The 20,878-nt window shown below is 47.2% G+C and overlaps 1 protein-coding gene across 1 annotated transcript in view; it reads left to right on the top strand.

Moving 5' to 3' along the window:
• Positions 1-20,878, top strand: part of LOC146783300 (indolethylamine N-methyltransferase-like) — a 176,702-nt gene that overhangs the window by 105,912 nt on the left and 49,912 nt on the right. Inside the window, exon 2 of the mRNA XM_085633530.1 lies at positions 2,896-3,103. Within this exon, the coding sequence (XP_085489656.1) occupies positions 2,896-3,103 (208 nt within the window). The remainder of the gene's footprint in view (positions 1-2,895; positions 3,104-20,878) is intronic.

Genomic DNA, 20,878 nt, shown 5'->3' on the forward strand with positions numbered 1-20,878 from the left:
CCAGCTCCTGGCAGCTAGGGTGCTACTATGAAAAACGACCACCCTGCAGTAGCAGGGGTCTGTGGCAGCCATCTTGGGAGAAGGGAGCACCTGCACCTTAACACTGATTGGCAATGAAAAGGCGCCCGGAGACCTAGTCCAACATAAAAATGAGGGTGGAAAAAATGAGGCATGGTACAAAAATAGACGGGGAGACCACCCTAGGGCTGACAGGTCCAACACTTATGATCAACCAGGAGCTTCTGAGGTATCTTCAAGGAGACTACAGAGGAAACAAAGAAAGATATCAAAAACACTGATGCCAGGATAGCCTAGGGTGGAGGCGGCAGCAGTGGTAAAGAAAGTCTGACAATTCTGGAGGGAGGAGGTAAGTGGTCAGCCTTACCTGACCTAATCGTTTTAGCTGCTTCAATTGTTTTTAAATAGATTAAAGGTTTCTCTTTGCATCCAATTGGAACACACACTCTGCCTCCTGTTCCCTTGGCAATACCATCACTATTGTCCACCTGTTGAAACTATGAGACTCTGCTTGATGTTGGTATCACTCTGTTGACAGCCACCATTTTGATATTCAGGCTGTGAAACTGCACACCCATACACATATATCTATCTTTGTAGCCTCAAGTGTCATGAATCATGTACTTGGATCTGTATTCAACCAAGTTCTGACCTAGATTCAGATACAGATTTCCACCTCTATATATTGTAAACTGGGAATGCATCAAAACGCTATCTCATCACAATAGTGTCACAACAAGGAGCAATACGTTTATTTCTCCTGGTCATTTCCTCTTTCTATGTGTGCCGCATTTTGCAGCACACACAGAAAGAGTAAAGTGTCTCTGAAAAAGCTTCTTAGCTGTAATGTAGACAACCTTGTACTATGGCGCAAGGGTGCGGCTTTGTCCCTCAGCAGCACTCGGTCCCAGTGCATAGATACAGCAGCAATGCACCACATCTTAGTAAATATGGCGCATTCCTGCTCTCTTCATTTGATGGAGCACAGCGCAGCAAGTTGTTTTGTTGCGTTGCGCCAAATGTTAGTGAATCCGGCCTATTCTGTCCTTCTGCTACCACAATCGCAATCTATCCAGTCCACGTTTGAGAGTAGCATAGATTCTACTTATGGCCATGACAATGACATTGGATTTCCCCATTAATCGAGAAATTTAAATACCTAAACTACTGACAGTGCCTAGGTCCACATCGAACCTCTTGACATTGACAAAACTCTAAAGTCTGTGGAAGACCCTCCTTGTACCTCCCTCTCTCCAATGAAGCAAATGCTTCCTTGGATGAAATTGGGCCTGTAATCTCTGACAACACATCACCTGCCTTTCTGGTCATAGATGCCATGAAGGGAACCACCAAGACACTAGGCAGCTTTTCACAATTTCTCCCAGTTATATAAGAGAAGGGTGACAAACAGCTTGAAGTACAAAACTTGATTATGCCACCTCATTGAGTCTGGTAATTCAACAACCGCAGTCATCACTAAACACAGAGGGGCAGATTTACTAATATTTGGCACAACACAGCGAGACAAATTTCTAATGAGCCCCCATGTCTGAATTATGAACATCATTAGTTTTAAGGAGGATTTTTAAGTGTTACATTTTTTACGTTTTACCATGTGGCTATGTATTTCATCTATATTGCTTGATAAACTTCGTCCCAGATAAATCCTCTTTGACTGATAAATGAAAACAACCTCCTCCATGACCACCAGTCAGAAATTTGATCTGGCTGCAGCAGGGAGACAGCAATGCTACAAGTAGTGGATGATGCTGTTTGCATCATGGACAATGGAGAATCCTGCCATACCATAGTCTTAGACCAATCCTCAACATTTGATCCAGTAAATCACTCATATCTTCTGAAGATAAGATGGAAATCAAAGGATCGAATCCAAGCTGGTTTGAGTTCTGTTTTAGTAATCTCTCATAGTTAGTAAAACTAGCTAATTTTCTTTTTAACCCACCCCATACACTATTGTACACTGCACAACCAATCCTGTTTAGTGGTCCTTCATCAAAGGGGTATACGGCCTCGTGGAACTATCGTTGGGTGCATCCTCCAACGTCACCCCTCTGGAGATACTTGACTTCCAAAAATGGGACTTAGGACCTGATTACGAGTTTGGCAGACAGGGCTACCCCGTCACAAATGTGACGGAGTTCCCGTCTGCCATATTGCAATGCCATTATATCGTATCCAAACTGGTAATTAGGCCCCGAGCCCGAACATAGAAATCTTCATCATGACCTCCTCCAGCAGCTCCCAATGACAAAGCCTCCACCTCTGACATCGATGTCTACCTTGTCCTGCTGCATTTTACCTTCTAGGATATTTAACTTTAAAATTTCTTCTAACAATCCACTTTGTGAATCCTAACTACGCTCCATCGCAGTCTGTCATAGCTTTTGACATGACTAGATGTCAATGGTTGGCGTTTTGTTTTATTAAGTGCTATTATTCGCTTAAAACTTTTAGGATTCATGACTCCTGTTCTAATGATTGGATTTTTATAGATTTAGTGACAAATAATTTATTAAACTTTACTTTATTTCTCTAAACTGATGTGGGATTTTTCTTGTGTTGTGTTTTTACTTTATTACTGATTATGTGCTGCATAAATAATTTACACAGTGTGGCTAAGTTAATACTGACTGCTTTTGAACCAAGCTGCCAGTGATTCAAGCACAGGTAATTTTTTGACTTTTATGGTTCACCCTGACAAGGATTGTGGCTGTTGCTTGAGAAGAATGCATGCCCCTCTCAACCAACAACCCAATTTTTCACATTCATTTATTCTTGTTTGCTGATAAGTAAGGAACAAGTGACATAATCAGTTTTCAGTTTGGTTAAGTGTGAACCTTTTTCTAATCTCTACAGGTGATGTAAAAGGGGAAACCATGATCAAACTTTCCATTGGCCCCTCCGTCTATTACCCTCTACCAGTCTGTGACTATTTCAACACGATCACTTTTGCCTGCGCAGATACCAACTCCATTCGGGAGATACACAAATGGCTGAATGATGAACCTGACGCCTTGGACTGGAGTCCTACAATAAAGATGATTTGTGAGCTTCAAGGCTGTGGGTAAGGTTCAGCTCTGTATTAAAACTGTCTTACTGTGATTTCCTTTTTCGACTCTGCTTGTATATCCTTTTTAAAGAGAGCTAGTGCTCACAGAGTGGAGCAGACATGACAGGGGAGAGTTTAGGAAAATTAAAGTTTTTATGTCACTGATGTGAAATATAAAAGAAGGAATAATCTTCTATGCACTATACTTGGGCTTCTTGTCATGCGGTTCCTACTAATGAACTAAGACTGTGCATTGGGATAACATAAGCATCAAAAATCTGAGGACTGGATCCATTCATACCATCAGAATATGTTGACCTTATTCCTGGCTGGGTCCCAGTGTGCCATCCTGACCCGAAAACCTATAACTGTACCTGATGGCACCAAATCGGTACCCACTCACATAGAGGATGATGAACTAAAGATGTTAGACCAAAACTATCTTGCCTCCTTATTATCAAAGTTAATCAATCTCTGGTTAAGTCCACTCTCGTCACCTTCAGGGGTCCCACAGGGTTCCCCCTCTTTAACCTGTTCATGGAGACGCTAATGGCTATTTTGAGCTAATCAACATCCACTGTCAAATGTATGCCGATGACACCTAACTATAAATTAAAGTCTCCTCCCCTGAAAATATCAGAGCCCTCAACTTAACATTACAAAAAAAAACTAAATTGGCTTACATGCAATCACCTCAAACTAAACACTCTCAAAACCGAATTCCTCCTTATCGCCCCTCATAAACAGTCACCTGTCATTAACGAATGGAGGAAGCACCTAACAGCCTTCAACTGCCTGCCTCAGGTCATTGACTCAGCGAGATCACTGGGATTACCTCTTACTAAGAACCTTAGCAAGCAGAAGCACATCAGTGCTGCAACCAAAGGAGCAAACTGTCAAATAAGTATCCTAAGAGAATTAAAGCCCTTCCCACCCGAAAGGATTTCAACTCAGCCATCCAAGCCCTAGTGATTCCTAGTTGGGACTATGGAAGCGCAACCCTAGGCAGTTTGTTCAAATCTAAAACAGCTCCCTTAAGGTCCTCCCTTAACTCCGCAGCATTGTTCATCACTGGTTCAAAAAGAAACAACCACATCACCCCTGATTTGAAATCTTTCAACTGGCTCCCCTACGAAGCAACAATTTCCCTGAAAATTGCATGCATTACCCACAAAGCCCTCCACTTCAATACCCCAAGTTACCTTGCTCAGAAGCTTGAACTTTCTGATGGCTCCAGATCGTCTAGAAGCTCTAGCACTCTACTGCTGAAACCACAGAGATTAAAAAAAAGAAAAAACTTACAACAGAGCCTTCTCTGGCATCGCCCAAAAAATGTGGAACTCCCTTCCCCTGAAACCAGACTGAATACCGCAACGGCATCTTTCAAGAAAGAGATTAAACAAGTACTCATGAACAAATTTCTGCCATAGACTCTTGGAACTCTTCTCTCTGACCTTATCAGAACTTCTCAATGTCACTCATGATTACTGCTCGCTTGTGATACTATTGTTTTGGATCTATCTGTCTTATCTTTGAAATTCCAGTCTTCATTGGGGACCTGCCATATCCTGTACTGCCTCTTGACAATTTTATTTTTGATGCTATCTGTCTCTTTTTAACATTTTAAAGCGCTCTGATAGCCCCAAGGGTCTTGTTCACGCTATATAAAACATTTCCAATCAATAAATAAACATGACCACCCTAATTCCCCCAAGGAAATTGTGGAAACAGATCCTACTCTTTTGTTAGTAATGTAGCCATGCCCATAAGGGATACACTACAAATTTGCTTTTCAATATTTATTGATGCATTTGGACTCTTGTGCAAAATATGTGTGCTTCAATAATTAAAAGAATGAAGCAAAATAATGTCACCATCATAACAAGAATGGTGAAAAGAATGAATATTTCAACCATTGTGCATTTGCATTAGATTATATGAATACATGTAACTGTACTCCGACCTAGCTCTACCTACCCGAAGTAAGCATATGGGGTGCGGATCTGCCATATACCTTAGAGTGGTGTAATTTCCCAGTTGCCTGTGTGCATGTGTCATCAGGTGGCCAGTCTTGGTGTTAGAACAGGCCGCCATCCATCCTAGGAATTCAGTTGGGCTAGAATTCAGGCACAGGGTGACCACTACAATCCATTGGGATGCTCTTCTGACTCAGCAAAGGCTTGTCCAGTTTATATATAAAACTCAAACCATGTATTCAGTGCCTGAGCTTTGGTCTGGTCGCATTATGTTTGCCGCCTAACAGATAACAATCCATAACACATTTTGCGCAGGGTGCATGGTACCGGGGTACAGGGGACCTTGCATAGAGTGTTCTAGGAGATGATATTATACCTACGAGGAAATGGGCATGTAAGCTAATATTTTCTGAGTACACTATTTCATGCTGATGCCAACGGGGACCATGTATATTCAAATTCCTTCCTGATGTCATCTATAATATCCGCCATACGTTCGAGGGCCAGTGCTCTCCTCAATCTTGCGTGCCACTGAGTCAGTGAGGGTGCCTCTGGTTGCTTCCATGCAGCTGCTAGAGCCATTTTAGCGGCCCCCAGGCACAGTCACATAACCGAGCGATCACTTCGTGTTTGACGCTTTAAAAGGGATCTCGTATCCCTAACAGGGTGTGTTCAAGGGTTTGAGGGATTGGGTATCCTAAAATAAGCTTAATTTGAGAGAGGATCTCTTTCCAGAAAGGCTGGATATGGGGACAGTCCAACCAGATATGCTTAAAGTCGCCCAGAAGGCCACATCCCCTCCAACATCTGTCTGAGGTATTGGGAAAAATCCTGTGTAGTTTCTGAGGGTATATATACCAGTCGTACACAACCTTATAGTGCGCTTCTTGCAAGTACATTGATCGGTTAAATTTCATGATGTCGTTGTGTAGACGTTCCCATTGTTTTCCCTCAGATGGAGTGTCTATTAGGGTATCCCAGAAGCCTCTGTATCTTGGGGTGGTGTGGTGGGTTAAGGACTGAATAAGTGCATAAAGGAAGGAGATGCATCTCTTAGAGTCAATTCCAGATTGGGCACATTTTTCAATAGGGAGCAGATCCCTGGTGGTGGCCTGCCGCACCAAGGGCTGCATCACCCAGTGTTTGAGCTGTAAGTAGCTGAAATGTTCCCTACTAGTTAATACGAACTGCCGCAGGCATTCCCGAAACGTGAGGCGCTCTCCTTTGTGAAACAGATGGGAAATTGTGTGGCACCCACCCTCCTTCCAAGCATCAAAAGGTCCTTCGTGTAGTGCTGGGGGGAAGGCCGCATGGTAATGGACGGGTGTGTATGGGGAGGGGAAAGTGGTCACCTGTAGTCGTGTAGTAAGCGTGTCCCAGACCCAAAGTGTGGTGGAGGTGGGTGTGCTGACTTACGCATTGTTTGGCCTGTCAACTTTGGGCTTCCAGAGCAATTCCCAGATAGTACGACCTGTGAGTTGGTGATCTATGTGAAGCCAATGCTTCTCTGACTCTCGAAGGGACCACTCCGTGATCACCCAAAGCTGAGCTGCTCTATAGTACCCCTGGAAGTCGTGGAGAGCCAGGGCTCCCTCTCGACGAGGGCGCTTCAACAGGCGGTAGGGCAGGCGAGGCCTTTTCCCTTGCCAAATGAACTTAGTCACCATTCTTTTGAGTTCTGTGAAGAGGCCCCCGTCCACTGGAACGGGGAGACCCTGAAAGAGGTAGAGCAAACAAGGGAGTGCGTTCATTTTTATAGCATTGATTCTAGCCAGCCATGTGATATATGCTGTACTCCAATGGACCATATCGTTCTTTAATTGGCAAAGCAGCGGAGGGAAATTGGCTTTATACAGGTCGGAGATTCGTGGAGTGAGTCAAACTCCTAAGTATGTGATCTCCTTAGTTACACAAGAGAAAGGAGTGGTGCTCCCTATCTGACACCAGACTTCGGCAGGAAGGGTTAAATTAAGCAGAAAGGACTTGGTCAGATTAGTTTAGAATCCGGACGCACACTCAAACTGTGCTAGTTCTTCGTGGATGGCCGGGAGAGTAATCGGGAGGAGCACATCGTCAGCGAATAATGAAATTTTATGGAGATAATACTTTTACCTCATGTTCATACTTCTAATGTTATTGAGTTTTTCAAGGAAGTTTTTGCTGGAGAAGAATATCCAGAAGTACTTATTACTGATAATGGTATCCAGATGAAGTCTCAAGATATGGCAGATTTTCTTACGTGTTTTAATATTCGCCACGTCACTACTGCTTTATATGAACCACAAGGTATGGGTCAAGTGGAGAGCTTTATAACAGGGTTTTGAAACAAGATGTCCTTTGGGCACGGAATTTTGGTGCAGAATGGACAGACAAACTGAGGGAGACGTTATTGCTGTACCATATAACACCTCACTCTACCACTGAAGTTAGTCCTTTCAAAGTGCTGAAAGGTAGGGAGCTCATCTCTAAATTGTGTACATGGTGGTTCAGGAAAAGAAAAGCGTGCATGGTTCTGGGTATAACATAGAGAATGTGGCCCAGAGAGTAGAAGAGGAGCAAATGAGATGCAAGCACTATTATGACATCAGAGTAGTTGGAGAATGGGTCTGAATATGTAAACCAGGTTTTTTACGCAAAAGAGAGACCAAATTTGGAAGACCCATCAAAGTAATAAAAGTGAAACGTAACAGTGTTGTTACACAAGATGGTAAAGTATGGAATGTTAGGAGGGTGGCTAAGAGTATAGGTGTTTGTTCTTAATTTTGTTAAAGAAGGAAAATGTGTTACATTGCATTCCTTTATCCTTTTCCCTTTCCCTTTAAGGTTTTGTATATATTTGATTCTGGCACCTGCCAGGCTTCGTATGAGTCTAAACAGAACTAGAACCATTCCTGGTGCAGGAGATAGTACTGTGCCTCGAACATTAAACTACGTTTTTCTACTACTTTAGATCCAGCTTCTATTATTTGATTTTACACACACACAGCAGTAAGAGCAGAGAAATGTCACTTTCAAAAAGGGGCATTTCTAAAATAGTAATATTAAATCCAACCTTACCAGTAAACAGGATTTATCATTACCATTTCAAAGATATGAAAAATAATTTAGCTACTCCTTTCTAAACAGGAATTACAGCTTACAAGTGTTTTAAGGAATTCCCAATGCTAGGGTATGAAAGGAGTAGGCTTCACAGTAGTGAAAAACAAATGTAGCTTTTTGTCACTACCAGAACATTTAGAACTAAAAAGTACATACCCTAACTTACACAGCACCCTGCCCTTAGGGCTTCCTCTGGCCTACCTTAGGGGTGACCTATATGTAATTAGGAGGTAGTTTTGGGCTTGACAAGTGGTTTTAAATGCCAGGTCAAAGTGGCAGAAAACTGTACCCACAGGCCTTGCAAAAATTTAAATAAAAAGACCAGACCCTGGGGGATGGGGTCCCCAAGCCGGAATCGGCCAAGGAGGGGGGCCGCGCGGACAACTTCCTATTATTATTTAAATTAAATAAGAGGCAGGTCGCTCCCCTCGCCGCACAGCACCACCTTAGCCCACTGCTGCCGCTCGCATTGGTTCGTGCCCCAGCATAGTCCTCACTGCCATCTATACTATGCGTTTTGCTCTGTGATTTTTATTGTATTAGCGCTGTTGTCTTTTGCCTTTTTGCTCCGCTGTATTTTTATTTTATTAGCGCTCTTGTCTTTTGCTTTGTTTTTCCCTCTGTGACCGTTTTATTTTCTTTCTCTGACCTCTATTGCCTTCTCTACCCCCGCCCGCTCCCCGCTTCATTTTCCCGCCGCTGCGTCCCGTGCGGTCCCGCCCCCTGCACTCCCATTCGCCGCCCCGCTCCCACCTCCCAGCTGCTCCTCCCTCCCACATCCCCTCATATGGAGGCGGCTGCGGGCACCCCAAAGGCAAGCCCGTCTGCGCCCGACCACGCCTGGACCGCACCCAGCACCAGAACCCCTGGCCCTCACGAACGCCACGACGCCCTTGCACTCAACACCGGACAATCACACACCTGCTTCCGGGCCACCCCGAAGCACACACAAGGGCCCTTCAGCTGCCGGAACTGAACCTACACCAGCTTGCAATCCACAAACGCACCCACCGTGAAAGAACTCAACCACCTCAACTGCATTCAAACATGCCGTCGAACTCTGAGACCGACTCGACTCAACCACCTCAGACGTCGCCTTCCTGATGAAGACCTGGCTGAACCCCTCCTCGGCACCCGACATCGCCATAGCCATCCCAAAAGGCTACAAGATCATCCGCAGGGACCGCACCAACGTAGTAGGAGGAGTAATAGCCATCATCCACAAGAACACTCTCAGAGTCTCGACCAGCACCGACAACACCCTCAGCACCACCGAACATCTGCACTTCCAGATCCACACCGACCCCACCACCACCCTCAGAGGATCCCTCATCTACAGACCCCCCGGACCCTGACCACAGTTCAGCGACTCCATCGCTGACTTTGTCAGCACACACACCCTTGCCGCCACAGACTACATCCTCCTCGGGGACCTGAACTTCCACCTCGAGAACAACAACGACACCAACTCCACCACCCTGATCGACAACCTCGCCAACCTCGGACTCAGACAAATTGTCACAACACCCACCCACTTTGCTGGCCACATGCTTGACCCCATCTTCTCCGCAAGCCCCCACGTCTCCTTCAACAACACCACCGAACTCCACTGGACCGACCATCGCTGCATCCACTTCACCTTCCGGAAATCCACCACGCAGCACTGCACCCAACAGTTGCCTTACTGCTGCTGGAGCAAAGTCACCCTCGCCCAGAGCCTACCCGCTTACCCCACCAACCCCGACACCGCCGCCCGCAACCTCAGACAGTGGGTAGACGACAGCGCCAATACCCTTGCCCCATTCAAAAAACCCTCCAACAGCCGCACCAGCAAGAAAGCAAGCTGGTTCACTGAAGACCTCCTGGCCTCAAAGCAAACCTGCCAAAGGTAGAAAAGAACTGGCTCCATGAACAAACACCAGAGAGCTATGCAGCCCACAAGAACGCCACCCGCAGACACCATCACCTCATCAGATCCGCCAAAAGAGCTTCAATCAAACAACGCCTAGACAAGAGCGCGCACAACAGCAAATAGCTCTTCAACATTGTGAAGCAACCGTCCAACCCCACCTCCAACACCGATGACATCCCACCTTCACAAGACCTGTGCGACTCGCTTGCCACCTTCTTCCATCACAAGATCGCAGACATCCATGACAGCTTCAATGCCATGACCACCCCAACAACCACAGAGACCTCTGCCCCCACGACCAACATCCGCACCAACCGCCTGCTCTCCCGGACCAACATTAATGACGACGACACCATCAAGATCATGAACAACATACACTCCGGATCCTTGTCAGACCCTTGCACACACCACATCTTCAACAAAGCAAGCACCACCATTGCACCCCATCTCCGGGAAGCCATCAACATCTCCTTCGAGACAGCAACCTTCCCGGAGAGCTGGAAGCACGCCAAGATCAACGCCTTACTCAAGAAACCCAAGGCTGACCCCAAGGTCCTTCCGGCACATCTCCCTGCTCCCGTTCCCTATGAAGGTCATTGAGAAGACTGTTAACAAACAACTGACCAGCTACCTCGAGAAGAACAGCTTCCTGGACCCGTCCCAGTCTGGGTTCCGCAGCAACCACAGCACCGAAACTGCCCTCATCGCCGCCACTGATGACATCAGGACCCTTCGAGACAATGGAGAAACCGTGCCCCTCATCCTCCTGGACCTGTCAGCCACCTTCGACACGGTCTGCCACCGCACACTATGCACACGCCTCCAGGATGCTGGGATCCAAGAGAAGGCCCTGGACTGGACCACTTCCTTCCTTTCCGGCAGAACACAGAGCGTCCGCCTCCCCCCCTTCCACTCCGAAGCCATCGAGATCATCTGCGGCATACCCCAGGGTTCATCCCTCAGCCCTACGCTATTTAACATCTACATGGCACCGCTCACCCATGTCGCCCGACTGCATGACATCAACATGACCTCAACATCATCTCTTACGCCGATGACACCCAGCTGATCCTCTCCCTCACCAAGGACCCCCGCACCGCCAAAACCAACCTCCACGAAGGAATGAAGGCCATCGCCAAATGGATGTGGAACAGCCGTCTGAAGCTGAACTCGGACAAGAAGGAGGTCCTCATCCTCGGCTCCACCCCTTCGGCCTGGGATGACTCCTGTTGGCTGACCGCACTGGTTTACAGCCCCAACACCGACCAACCATGCACGCAACCTAGGGGTCATCTTTGACTCCACCCTCTCCATGACTAAGCAGGTCAACGCCATCTCTTCCTCCTGCTTCAACACCCTCCGCATGCTCCGCAGGATCTACAAATGAATTCCCACCGAAACGAGAAGAACGGTCACCCAGGCCCTCGTCAGCAGCAGGCTGGACTACGGAAACTCCCTCTACGCAGGAGCCTCGGCCCCCTGAAATGGCTCCAACGCATCCAGAACGCCTCTGCTCGCCTGATCCTCGACATCCCACACCGCAGCCACATCACACCCCAGCTGAGAGACCTGCACTGGCTCCCCGTCAACAAGAGGATAACCTTCAAGCTCCTTACCCACGCACACAAGGCACTCCACAACACCGGACCAGCATACCTCAACAGATGACTCAGCTTCTACACCCCTACCCGCAGGCTCCGTTCTGTCGACCTCGCCCTCGCCACAGTCCCCCGCACCTGAAGAGAGACCTTCGGTGGCAGATCATTCTCCTACCTCGCCGCCAAGACCTGGAACACCCTCCCCATCCACCTACGGCAGACCCAAGACCTACTGACCTTCAGAAGACTCCTCAAGACCTGGCTCTTCGAGCAGTAGCAGCATCCCCCACCCCCCCAGCGCCTTGAGACCCTCACGGGTATGTAGTGCGCTTTACAAATGCTTGATTGATTGATTGATTGATTGATCGAGGCTGGGCAACAGAAGATGGGGTCCCTGCGCCCAAAATTGGCCTGGGAGGGCCCCTCTATTTCTAGCTTACTGAAAAAGAAAAGGCCGGGCCCTCTGGCATAGGTTCCCTGGGACTAAAATTGGCCCGGGCAAGGGGGCCTTGCTGCCCCTCCAACATTCAAAATAGGCCTGAGCCCTGGGGATGGGGCACCCAGGCCAGAACTGTCCCAGGGATGCAGCCCCTTCCCCAAATAAATAAAAAAGACAAGAACAAAAAGATCTGGAAGTTGCCGGAGGCCCCGCCCTCTTTTACCACCACTGTCCAAACGCGCCTCCTGGTGTGCTGCTAGTTGGGGGATTACGTCCATGTGGCTGCAGAGGGTCCTTAGGGGCCAACAAGACCTCCTGTTAGCACCAGTAAGTCCCAAACAGCGTGATTTCTGAGAGGACTTGGGAGGCCATGCCCCCTTTCTCTACCACTCTGCAAAGGCGCCTCCTGACGCACTGCTGATTAGTAGAAATAGTCCCTTTAGGTGCAGAGGGTCCTTGGAGGCCAACAAGCCCCCCTGTTACCTCCAGTAATTCCCATTCAGTGTGATTGCTGAGAGGTCTTGGGAGGCCATGCCCTCACACTCCACCACTCTGCAAACCCACATCCTGGCGCACTGCTGGTTGGGGGATGAAGTTCACTTGGAGGCTGAGGGTTCTTGGGGGCCCAGAAGCACTCCTGTTACCCCCAGTGAGTCTGACACAGCAGGCTTACTCAGAGCTGGTCAGTGGGCCCGCCCCCTTTCACCACCACTCTGCAAACGCAACTACTAATTAAAAAACCATAGCAAATTGCTTAAAAAAACAAAGATGACAGGGACGTTATAGTTAGGAAGTAGAATTTGAAAAACCATAGAAATTCGCTCATAAAACCAAAGGTTAGAAGGTCTTTTTAGTTAGGAGATAGAATTGAAAAAAACTTAGAAATTCTTTGCCAAGAGTCGCGTTTGCAGAGTGTTGTTAAAAGGGGCATGGCCCCGGACCACCTCTCGGCAATCCTACTGTGTGGGGCTTACTGGAAATACCTGGTGGGCTAGTTGGCCCCTAAAGACCCTCAGTAGCGACAGGGACTTCATTCCCAACATAGAGCGCACCAGGAGGCACGTTTGCAGAGTAGTGGTGAAAGGGGGCATGGCTTCCAGTGAGTTGCCGGTTTGTCTTTTTATTTATATTTAGGAAAGGGGGCTGTGTAGCCACCCTTCCCTTGGTGCTTTTGTGCCCCAGGGACCCCATCCCCAGGGCCTGAAACATTTTTTATGGCCCAGGGCCCCCCCACCGAGTCCGATAGATACCTCAGGAACCCCATTCCCCAGGGCTGGGCCTTTCTCTGTTTTTTGAAGGGGAAGGAATCCGTGTGGCCTCCCTCACCAGGCCGATTTTGGCCCTAGGGACCCGATCCCCCGAGGCCCAGTAATAAAAATAATAATAATAATTTAAAGAGAGAGGCCTCCTCCCCCAGGCATTTTTTTGCCCCAGGGACCCAATCTCCCAGGCTTGGCCATTTTTTAAAATTTATTTTAAAGGAGGGGGGCCACGCGGACCCCCTCCCCTTGCGGATTTCAGCCCTGGGGACGCCATTCCCCAGGCCCGGCCGTTTAAAAAAAAAACATTAAATAGGGAGGGGGCCGAGTGGCCACCATCCGGGGCTATTTTCTGGCCCCTGGGATCCCATAACCGGGACATGGCCACATTGTTGGGGACCGTAGTGGGAGCCTCAAGGCCCCCGCAGTCCCTCCCGGCTCACCGCCTCCAGCGGGAGCCGGCATTGTGTTTGGGCAGAGGAGCTGCAAACATGCAGCTCCCTTTGCCCAAAGCAATTCAGCTTCACTTTATTGAAGCAAGAGCATTTTTCATGCTCTCGCTTCCATGAAGCGAAGCAGAGTTTGCTATGGCACTGCTCCTGCCATGCCAAAGCAGACAGCAATGTCCCGGGGGGGGGGGCACCCCAGGACATTGCTGGAGCTGGGCAGTTTTCTGTAGACACGGTCACAGCCCAAACTTTTGAACGGAATTACACCAAATTTGGCAAAAAGTTAGCTCTTGGTCCAGAAAGCACTCTTTTTGTTAAATGGTGTAAATCGATTCAGTAGTTCCTGATAAATTTAAACATTATCCAGATACACAAATATCCCTGCGGAGGATCTGCGAATCCTCCTGATCTCAAGCCTGCAATCTGATTGGCTGCCAACAGTTCCAACCAGGAAGTGTTGGCAGTCATCTTGTGACTCAGTTGAAAAGAGTCACAGGAAAAAAGGTAAAAAAAGGATTAAAAACAAGAAAATATGGCAGGGTAGAAACACCCTTACTCCCTAGGTGTGGTCACACAAGACCCCCAGGGCCCAAAAAGCATTTTATTTTCATATTTGGCGGGAGTCGCGTAGGGTCCGAAAATCCTGCCGAAATATTTTTTTAAATGAAGTGGGCTTCCGCGCTTTGTTTCTTTTTAACCCCGGGTGGGCCAGGTCCTGGGAGCAATTTTCAAAATATATGCGGAGGCCCGCGGGGGCCTCCACCTCCCCGGGGACCACCACCTCCCTAGGGCGATATTCATTAAATGCATGGAGGGTGCCATGGGAGCCCCCTCAGCCCTGGGGTCCGCCACCTCCCTGGGGCTTTATTTTTTTTAAAATGCATGGAGGGGCTCCTGCCCCCCCACACAGACCTGCCACCGCCACCTCCCTGGGGCTAAATCCATTAAATACAGGATGGACCCTATAGCCACCACCGCCCGGGGCTCTATTTTTTTTAAAATGCATGGGGGGCTCCTTCTTACCACTCTTTATGTTAAATGTGGGGGGGCCACATGGCAAACCCGCAGCCCCGGGGACCACCACTCTTCCCGGGGCTATTTCTACGGGTATTGTGAGAAGAAAGGTTCTTTTTCATTATCTGCTGCGGAGACAAGAGATTGTGTGCTGACCTTTTATAGCAAAGCAAACACAAGGCTTTGTTTGCCCTAAGTTGACAGAGTATGCTCAGACGTGGGTCTCTTGATCACTTTGCCACTGGATTCAAGCTAACATGGCTAATGAAGGGTGTTATCCAGAAGCCGATCCCAGGATGCTTGTTTCCGGTTCAAGGAAGACCTGGCTTGGCAGTTCGGTCTGGACTGTTCCCATGAGGCCAGGGTCAAGACTGATTTGCATATAGCTGGGTCTGAACTGAGGTGGCGAAGTGAGCTAGAGAATGATGATGGATTCAACCCAGATCTGTGACTAGGGGTGAGTGTCTGAAAAGATTCAGCGCTTCGTCCATCATCTCCTTGCGTTTGCTTTGTTCGCACTAATTTGGCAGGGGAAGCCCAGACGTGGGTCCCTTGGTCACTTCGCCACTGGATTCAAGCTAGCCTGGCTGATGAAGGGTGTTACCCAGAAACCGGTCCTAGGATGCCTGTTTCCGGTTTAGGGAAGACCTGGCTTGGCAGTTCGGTCTGGGATGTTCCCATGAGGCACAGGGTCAAGATGGGAAACAACCTTTACAAGGCAGTCATTACATCGCACTACCTTTACAACTTGCATCCCCTTCCATTTGGTGCACAGCCTGCTGTTCTTCTGAACTGGTCTCTGACAATTTTTTTGTTTGTTCGAAATGGAGTTTGGGTTGATTGCAGTTTGGCTTGCCCATGTTGCCCAGTATCTTCCACCAAGCACGTGCTGATCGCCGCGTCTGCCAGGTGGCTTCAGGGCGGCTCAGGTTGTCCAGCACCTCCAACGTGGAGACAGGCTACACGTGGTCAAACAGTGCAGGAGGTGCACCAGGCAATACCACTTTGCTTATGGGGCCCGCGATCCAAGCCCACAACCTCTCTGCATAGGCAACCTATCCTGCAGCCCTCTGTAATAGCGGCTGGGTGACACGCTGATCCTGGCGCCCCAACCCACATTTGCTCACCTCCAGGAAAACCTGCAAGGGTCTAGCGCTGCAGCTTAACCATACATGCGCAGCAAGTCACGTCAGCCAGGCAGCGGGGGCTGCATGTCACATGCGACACTCTGGGGCATCAAGCAGAGAAAGATTCAGCAGTGTTATAACCTCGCCCTCCGCTCTTCAGTTCTCCCCCCCGCCGATTAACACCGCGGTGACGATCTCAGGCTCTGATGTTTCCCTTGCACAATATCCGGGTTCTGGAGCGCTGCTCACACCGTGCGCTATGCCTCCTGATGATGGTATTGTATTTGTCCCCTCAAAGAGACCGCACAATGTCCCAGTTGTCTTATGTGTGCCTCCTACTGGCCCGCAGCACAGCCAATGCCAACCTCCGCTGCGGCCGATGGCCGACACGCAGCCACCACCTCACCTCAGTAGGAGCAGCGCTCCAATGACCAGTTCGCTGTACAGCGGGTCCCACCTTCAGCGTCCGCTGCAGTCCTTGTACACTATGGAGTCTTTCAGTGGCCCGATCTTCCCTGGTGAATCTCGTCCCGCCGGAGCAGCAGGGCGGCCGTCGCAGTCATGCGTGCTGTGCTTCACGGGCAGCTCACACGCAAGCACGTGGCTTCACATCTCGGTCTCCCAGCATAGGCCACTCCTACGTAGCTCCACCAGACCTTTCCAGCACCAGCCGCAGTTTAAATGGAGGGGGTCCGCTTGTAGCCCCGATGTTCCAGTGCACTCATGGTACAAAGTCAGTGCCCTACATGTACCTAGTGGGCAGGATATTTGTAGGAAAATTCAGCGACCGGAGGAGCTCACTCAGTGAGCGGCCATCTTCCGTCGTGGCTAGCTCCGCCCCCTGATAGGTAATTTCCTTACACCATATCGCATTAATTTTGGCTTTACAACATGCAATCTTAGTTTGTATATCACTAACCTCTAGTCTCCGCCTAAGCACCTGTATAAGCTCTTGTTCATGCTTCCTTAAATCTTCCAGGAGCTGCTGTATCAAAGTTTGTCCTAATTTCGGCTTGGACAATCCATAGCTAAGTACTTCTCCCCGAATTCCCGCTTTTAGCGGCATCCCATACTACTGCGCTAGAAGAAGTTCCCCTATTTACCTCCAGAAATTGATAGACCCAGGTCAACATATGATCAATAAATTCCTTCTCCGTTAAAAGTTTCCCATTCAAGATAAACACCCTAGCTATAGACATCTAACAGTAACGGGCCGTGATCAGCTGTTATTCTAGGCCATACCTGCATTTTTGCACCAACAATAAGTAGCTTAGACATAAACACATAGTCGAGTCTGACTGATTTATGATGGGGGGTATGAGTAAAAAGTATAGCCAGGATCCGGATCATTTAAGGTCGCCCATACATCTACTAGTCCATGATCTTTCAACAACTGCCTTAATGCTTTAAAAACCTTAGGTTTCCAACCCAAATATTTGTATTATCATCTAACTGATGTCCCTCTGCATGTATATTAAAATCCCCACAAACTATCAAAGGGGTATCCCACAGTGCCAATTCCATATTCAAGTTCTCCAACATAAGAGCTTCATCAAAATTCAACCCATATATTGTACAAATTGTCACCTTGTTCCCACCAATAATAAACTCGACAATCGCCCATCTACCATATTTGTCTGACCTTTCCCTCCCAGTCCCCGAGATGTTACTTCGTGCAAGAATAGCAACCCCCCTACTGGTAATAGTCTGACTGGTTGCAGCCAGGAGCGTATATCCGAGCTCTTCTAACACCTTAGATATATGCGTCTCTTGAATGCACAAAATATCAGGTTTCATTAAGCGCAAATCAGCAGCATCCCGTCTCCTCTTATTGATATTATTTAAGCCACATAAATTAAATGAACATATACCTACTCCACTAACAACCATTTTCCCTGTATATTTTACCAGTTTCACTGTCAACCTGTTTATCTTTTCTATACACATTTGTAACTTAATTACATTTGCAGATATGACCTTTCTATAAACTTTACTATGGATTGATTTTTAAAAAAATGTATTAGCCCTCCTGCCTACCCATCCCACCCCCGTGCCCCAACCCATCTCCCCACTCAACACCCCTGTGCCCCCCCCTAACCCCTAAAGAACTCCCACCCTTTCCCCAAAACATCGGCAATAGGGCATATAGCCCTGTGTTGGAAGGTGAGTATACCACCTTGTGTTCAACCACCCACCAACATATACCTGGTTATTGAAAGTCTAGGTTCCTTGATTTCCTATAAAATAAGGATTCTGAAAACCTTTCTGAGCCAGCTTTGTTTGTGCTAATATGAACTTCTCTTTTATCCTTTTCTGCTTCATGTCTAACTCATCACTGCAGTATTTTGCATACCTCAGGATTTTGTTGTGTGATTTATTTTGCCAACAGATCACGCTTTGAGTTATGTACGAACAGATCTCTGGCTTCAGCAGAAACACAAACTGGGACAAGGAAATCCCCATATCCTTCTCCTCAAAATGTTCACTTCCACTGTGCTGCCGAAACACCTGTAACAATCTCTCATAATTCTCATGTACAGTTTCCTTTGACTCCTGTGTGGTTCTTTTAATTTTGATCCAATCCCTATCTTTGAGAGTTACTCTGCCTTTCAAAAAAGTATTAAATGCCTCCTAATTCTCCATCACTGTAGGAGACAGCACCTTTGATCCAGCCACTCTTGCTGGTTCCTCTCTAGGTCACTGTACCACAGTCTTACATTCAGCACATAAATCAGCTGGCACCACAATGTCAAAGAACGTATTCAGATCAGTCCACAACACCTTTTTTATGAACCTTTCAATCAGTGCATACCACTGCACCAGTTTGTACCTTAATTTGGGATCATTATTCGTTAATGCTGCCAAATCACCTCTACTCCACGGAACATGTACATATCTTCCTCCTGCGGTTGCTCTAAGTGGATAGATTGTCACTTCTCCCTCATTCCCTTCATCTTTCTTTCCTGGAATATCCGCTTCCCTCTTTTTCTTCTCATGTTTCTTAGCCCACTTGGTTTCTAATTTTTCAATTTCACTCAACCTGAGAATGCCCTTGACCAAATCGAAAATATGCAAACACAGTCCGGTAATCCTCATATTTTCAAATGCTGGGTCATCCAATTGAACCCAATAGCTCTGTGTAAACAAAAAAATGTTTCATTTATTTTTCATAATTTTGTGCTAGTTTAGTTAATTTGTCATGAGCTAAGGCTTTCCTTCCAGTAACGTCTTTGCGCAAGTACATTAATTCTTTCCTTTGATATTGTTCTATACTCCAAACACCCCCTTAGTTTTCCTCCAGTTCAACTTTTAGTTGACAAACATTTAAGGGCTTCTCTTTTTCAACATCTGACTTCTCAGGTTTTCTTTTACTCTCTGCTTTAGTAGCTGCTGCTGTTTCATCAAAGGAAGCTGCTTTATATCCCACCTCAGTCGCAACTAATTCTTCCGATGATACTGGTGCTGTTAGTAATACCATCCCTCCATCTATTAATGCTTGTACCAATCATGGTGGCTTTCAGGCAATTATCTATGAATTCTGGGAAGTTGGTACAAATCCTAATGTGGGTACTCCAGCCATTAACTAAGTCACAGGTCCTGTCTTCCCAAGTGGAGGAGCACTAGCTACTGCCCTTGTTACAGATTGAGCATAAACAGGTAGCGATGTTATACTGGTCACTGCAGCTGTAGTGGTCATAGCTGTAAGAGTAATTTGTGGTTGAGCTATTATGGGTAAGGCAATCTGCAATATTTGTAAGGGTCATTTAATTAGGGTTGCACCGGGTTGTGCAGGGGCCGTCAGCACCATCAAGCTGTTACTAGCATCTGATTCACTTTGCTCTGCGGAGATCACATGTGGTGGGGGTCTCGAGGTCAACATTTCTTCCAATATTTAATCTCTGAATCCATGTCTGACTCATCCCCTTCGTTCTTAAATTAAACTTCGTCCTTTCCTTTCTTAGCAGTATCTGAGGTAAGTACTGGATATAACGCAGTTCCTTCTATAATAGCCTTTCACCATCTACACAGTCCTTGGTCCCATTGGGCATTTGCATATTTTTTTTACTGCCCTATTAGTCCAGCTCTGGTGTTTTTACCTTCCCTTTCTCTCTCCAAACTTGTTACCAAGCATAAACTACTTCACACTGTGGGGTGTAGGTGGTGGCTAATTTTCACAAAGTTTCCCGGTCAAATGGTCAAGTATTCTAGGGATAAAATTCTCATATCTAGCAAAGCTCAAGGCACCCTCCTTCTCTGTGATTCTACTCCATTGTGAAGCCAAGCATAATAAAGCCATGCCCTTTAGTCATAATATAGGCAGGCATACCCTTAGGATATGCCTCTTCATCTATGCATACTGGAATAGTAACATCTCCTCTCATCCAATTCTTAAAGTCTTTAAAACATTTCATAATAATTTGAAACAGATTGCTTAAGTGAATTGTTAGACCTGGCTTTTCCAGCTGGTTTATCCTTAGATTTTTTGCTTTTTGGCCTTCAGTTTCTGACCTGTTTTTGTTGGTTTTATGACACTGGGCATTTTACCACTGCTGATCAGCGCTAAAGTACATATGCTCTCTGTGTAAATTGTTGTTATGGATTGGTGTTTCCATGATTGGCTATTTGATTTACTAGTCAGTCCCTAGTACAGTGCACTGTGTGTGCCCAGGGCCTGTAATTCAAATGCTGCTAGAGGGTTGCAGCACTGATTGTGAATCCCACGTAAGCAGCTTATAAATGTAACTCTGGCCTGCCATTGCAGAGACTGTGTGCAGTCTGGTACTGCCATGTCGACTTGGCAAGTGCACACACTTGCAAGTCTCTAACCTTCTCTTTTCTTACATGATGCTCACCCCTAAGGTAGGCCCAAGGTACCCCTGTGGGCAGGGTGCAATGTATTTATTCAGAGGACATGCC

The sequence above is a fragment of the Triturus cristatus genome, chromosome 11 (genome assembly GCF_964204655.1).
Source record: "Triturus cristatus chromosome 11, aTriCri1.1, whole genome shotgun sequence".
Taxonomy (NCBI): domain Eukaryota; kingdom Metazoa; phylum Chordata; class Amphibia; order Caudata; family Salamandridae; genus Triturus; species Triturus cristatus.